A 5128-nucleotide genomic window follows, 5' to 3' on the forward strand; every position below is an offset into this window, starting at 1 on the left:
ATAGTAAACAGTGCATTCTCTTAACGATAAGTAAAACAAGTTCATACATTTAATATTTGTCATTTAACTAGGGTTTTGTATTTGTTAACCTAAAGGAAAATCATATAATATAATATGTAATTGATTATATATGAAAAAAAATTAATAAAATAAAGAGATAAGAAACATATTAATTACAGCTTTCTCAGTGGAACGTCACTATAACATTGAGTTACGATTCAAGGACTCAAGACTCTCCGGTATAAAAGCCCGGCATCACTGCTGCAAGACACACTCGCTCAGCTGTGGCCACAGCAAACCAACTTTCAGTCATGAAGCTCTTGGTAAGTTGCACTAACAATCGGATTCTCTGATATTGGTTAATATTTAATGCAATGTATTACATAATATACCAAGGAAAGTAGGGGTCTTTTCGATGAATATTTCATTAACGCGAATGACAATATAGTATTTACTGGTAAATATTTTATGTCTGTACAAGTGATTTTTTCATATTTAGGTGTTTGTGATCCTTGCGGCTGCCGCTTGCGCTTCTGAGATTGGGAAGCGAGATGCGGAGCCCAGTTACGTGACGAGCAATTACGGTAGTGCTTACCCTGTATACATTCACCGTTACCACAATGGAAAGAGGTCTGCCGAGCCAGAGCCTGAACCATCATACCCAATTTATTCCTCCGGCCTTCGACATGGTTATGTCCACCATTACTACAAGAGGTCTGCCGAACCAGAACCTGAACCAACTTATCCTGTCTACTACGCTCCCAGTCACAGTTATAGCCGCCATTTCTACAAGAGGTCTGCCGAACCAGAGCCTGAACCATCGTATCCTGTCTACTACGCTCCCCGTCACAGTTATGGCCCCCATTTCTACAAGAGGTCTGCTGATCCTGAGCCATCCTACTCAGTCTTTTCTAATTATGGTTACCGGCCACTAAACCATTATAGTCACCACTATTACTAGATTTCTGCTGATCTAAATTACACCATCTCTATTTACATTTAGGCCTATGGGAGATCAGACTATATGGTAAACCATCTCAACAATAATTTTCAGACTACGAGGCCTACACGACAAACAATTCCAAAGATCGCACTCATCGCCAGGATTACTATCACTATGACATCCATGAGCTGAAATATTCATTAAATTATTCAACACGTTCAATGTTGATTTGATGAGTGTACTGTTGTATAGCAAAGAAATAAATCTATATAATAATTGTTAAGTTGGTTATTAATTATCATTTGCATAAATAATATCATAATGGTATCATAAAGCTGAAAACGATTCAATGTGTTTCCGGTTGCTTGACATGGTTAAGATGTTTAATGTTGATATGGTTAATATATTTTATTTTATAAATATAAATTCCATTTTATAAATATTGTCGGTTCATTCCTTTGATGCAAATAGGGGTAAAATACGATAATGTTTACTAAGACTCGAATTACTGTAAGTTTAAAGTGATATAAGTTTATCAGTAGAGTATTTTGAGTGTTCATGAAATATATTTACTGACAGTTTTAGACGAAAAAAAAAATTCAGCCCACGAGAGCTAGTTCACTGTACTCACTTATATGTGTTTGCGGGGGTTAAGCTCCGGCTCTTTGGTCCCGCCTCTCAACTGTCAATCAACTGGTGTACAGATTCCTGAGCCTACTGGAATCTATCATATCTACATTTGAAACTTTATATGGAGTCAACCTCCACCACATCACTGCCTTAATGCAGTGATGTTAATGCACGCATCTGTTAACTTCCCTGACACTGAAAATGTTCATTCTAATGTCCCAGTGGCTCATTTCGGTACTCAATTTCCACCTGTGTTCCCTTGTTCGTGTACCACCCGTGTTAAACAGTTTATCTTTATCTACCCGAATGGAGCCGGCCGGCCGAGCGGACAGCACGCTGGTCACGTGATCCTGTGGCCCAGGGCCAGATCCTGGGCGCCGGCGAGAAACAATGTTCAAAGTTTCTTTCACCCTACGCCCCGGTTACCTAGCAGTAAATACGTACCTGGGAGTTAGTCAGCTGTCACGGGCTCCTTCCTTAGGGTAGCGGCCTGGTTGAGGACCTGGCCGCAGGGACATTAAAGCACCGAAATCAACTAAAGATAACCCTGTCAATTCCACTGAGAAATTTTGTATGTCGTAAACATGTCTCCACCAACTCCTCTGTCTTCCAGTGTCGTGAGGTTAATTTCACGCAGCTTTTCCTGGTAACTCATGCCTCTTAGTTATAGGACTTGACTAGTGGCGTACCTAAGAACATTTTCCAGCTTCATCTTGTGCTTGACAAGGTACAGGCTCCATGCTGGGGCTGCATACTCCAGGATTGGCCTTACATATGCGATATACAAGGTTCTGAATGATTCCTTACACAGGATTTGAAGGCAGTTCTGATGTTAGCCGGCCTCGCATACGCCGCAGATGTTATTATCTTGATGTGGGTTTCAGGAGATAGGTTTGTTGTGACATCAACTCCTAGATCTTTCTTTGTCCGTGTTATGAATGACTTCATCTCTCATTCAGTATCCTGTATCTGATCTCCTGTTTCCACTGTATAGTTTCATTACCTTGCATATACTCGAGGTTAACCTTTAGTAGACATTTGTTAGGCCATTCATGTAGTCTGTCTAGGTCATCTTGTAGCCTCATATTATCTTACTCCGTCATAATCCTCCTCATAATTTTTGCATCATCAGCTAACAATGAGAGGAAGGAATCTATTCCCTCTGGAAGTTCATATACAAATATCAGGAACAGTGCCTAGCGCCACTTATGCTGTGAGTAAACATGCTGCCACAATGACAACAAAAAGGAGGCATGGCCGAGGACCATGCCTCGGGACGCTAAGCCCTGAAATCAACTCAAGATGCAGTATATAGCGTATAAAATATAGGGAGGAAAATGTGGATAATAGAATAATAGAACATTATATGTATTGAATAATAAATAAAAGCCTAAAAATAATAAATAAAATTTTTCCAATAAAGCATAAAAACTTTCATCCAATCATTATTTGGAGAATAATAACTGTTCAAATGAGTGTTGAAGAGAGTAAACACAATGAGTATAGTTACTCAGAATTTGTCAGGATCCGCATGAGAATAACAATAAAAACTATGTTTCAAGAATTGTAGGAAATTCAGGAGTTTGTATTAAGTGTGACCATTACGCCTCAACACCGAAAATTTCACTGACGCCTTTGTGATTAATTTAGTTCTGATGGCTTCGTGCCCCGGCTAATTTGTTAAACAGAATGTTTAGTTTTATTGTGCTTATTTGAGATGGTCTGTAGAGACTTGCCGGGGAGGTTAGGGGTGTGGTGAGCAAATGTTTGTGGATGGATGGATGAATGGGTGTGATAATGTTTAGGATGGATGTAATGAGGTGAGCAAATCCACAAAGGCAGTGACGATGGTTCGAAGCTACGTCCGAGAGAATCCCAGACGCTGCCTTAATCGACTGAGGCAGTCGCTTAAGGCAAGGCAGCGTCTGGAATCCTCTCGGACGAAGGTTCGATGCCTCGTCACGGCCCTTGTGAATTTGTTCATTTGATGCATCACGCTATTGTGATTTCTGTGTGCGGTGGGGTGAGATTATGAGTGACACGAAAGTGGTGTTGGTATAGTGAGGATAACGTTAGGTAATGTAAAGGGTGAGTTAATGTGAGAGAGTGGTGACAAAGTGACGAAATGTGTGGGATGGGTGAGACATTGGGTAGCCATAATATTGATGGGGCGAAATAGCCTATGCAATGGGTGTAGTATTCACCTAGTTATATTCACCTAGTTGTGCTTGCGGGGGTTGAGCTCTGCTCTTTCGGCCAGCCTCTCAACTGTCAATCAATCAACTGTTACTAACTACTAGGTTTTTGCACACACTCACACCCAGGAAACAGCCTGGAATAGCTGTCTAACTTTCAGTAAGTTCAGTAGAACTTCGGTTTCAACTCTTTCAATCATGTCGTAGCTCAGTCGATTAAGGCAGCGTCTGGGATGCTCCCGAACGCAGGTTCAGATTCAGATTCAGATTCAGATGTTTATTCAGGTAAGGTATATACAGTTCGAATCCTCTTCACGGCACATGTGGATATGATCATTTGATGCAACATGTTATTGTGATTTCTGTGTGTAATGATGTTAGGGCGAAGAGGGAGAACGGCCTATTGACATAGCTCGAGTGCGTGGGGGAGTTTTGTGAAACCCTGGTTTGTGTCTCGGAGAGGCTGCGGGATCCAGTAAGTTCAGTAGAACTTCGGTTTCAACTCTTTTAACCATGTCGTAGGTCAATCGATTAATGCAGCGTCTGGGATGCTCCCGGACGCATGTTCGAATCCTTGTCACAGCCCTTGTGGATTTGTTCTAATGATGCATCACGTTATTGTGATTTTTGTGTGAAACAGGCTCAATGATTATATACAAACAACTTGGGTTTGAGAGTCCACTGTTGTGCATTTGCGGCATATTCAGCATGAGTATAAACATCCAATTTCACCGAACATAATATGATAAAAAAACAGAAGATATATTAATAAAGTATTTAAATATTACTTGTCCATTAAGTAAACCTTTCTCCAATTAATGATGGGTTGACATTTTTTAGGCTCTATTAAAAAGGTATTTATTATTTTTAGGCTTTTATATATTATTCAATACATATAGTGTTCTTTTATTCTATTATCCACATTTTTGTTCTCTATATTTTATACATTATATACTGTATCTTGAGTCGATTTTTGGGCCTAGCGTCCCTGCTGCCCGGTCCTCGACCATGCCTCTATTTTGTTACTTACCCCCAGGAAGCAGCCCGTAGCGGCTGTCCAACTCCCTGGTACTTATTTCCTGCAAGGTAACAGGGGCATCAGGGTAAAAGAAACTTTGTCAATTTGTTTCCGGCTCCACCGGGTATCGAACCTGGAACCTATAGAATACGAATCCGAGGCACTGTTCACTCAGCTATCAGGCCCCTATTCATACATACATACTGTACGGTGTATATATATACTCTAAGCTATTTACAACTCTTATTTCAACTGGTTCTGTCAATGTAACGATATTTTCACTTACAGATTAGTAACACTGCCCAATACTGTCACTAAAGGATGTTCAACCAGAGCATGACT

At 40.4% G+C, this 5128-nt stretch overlaps 1 protein-coding gene across 1 annotated transcript; it reads left to right on the forward strand.

Annotated features, from left to right (window-relative positions):
• The first annotated feature begins 285 nt into the window (after positions 1–285).
• On the forward strand, positions 286–1226 carry LOC138352530 (uncharacterized). The gene is made up of 2 exons (XM_069305026.1): positions 286–323; positions 500–1226. Exons 1-2 carry the CDS (start codon positions 312–314, stop codon positions 959–961), a joined length of 474 nt encoding a protein of 157 aa, XP_069161127.1. The 5' UTR covers positions 286–311; the 3' UTR covers positions 962–1226.
• The last annotated feature ends 3902 nt before the right edge of the window (positions 1227–5128 follow it).

Source organism: Procambarus clarkii, chromosome 54 (assembly GCF_040958095.1).
Source record: "Procambarus clarkii isolate CNS0578487 chromosome 54, FALCON_Pclarkii_2.0, whole genome shotgun sequence".
NCBI lineage: Eukaryota > Metazoa > Arthropoda > Malacostraca > Decapoda > Cambaridae > Procambarus > Procambarus clarkii.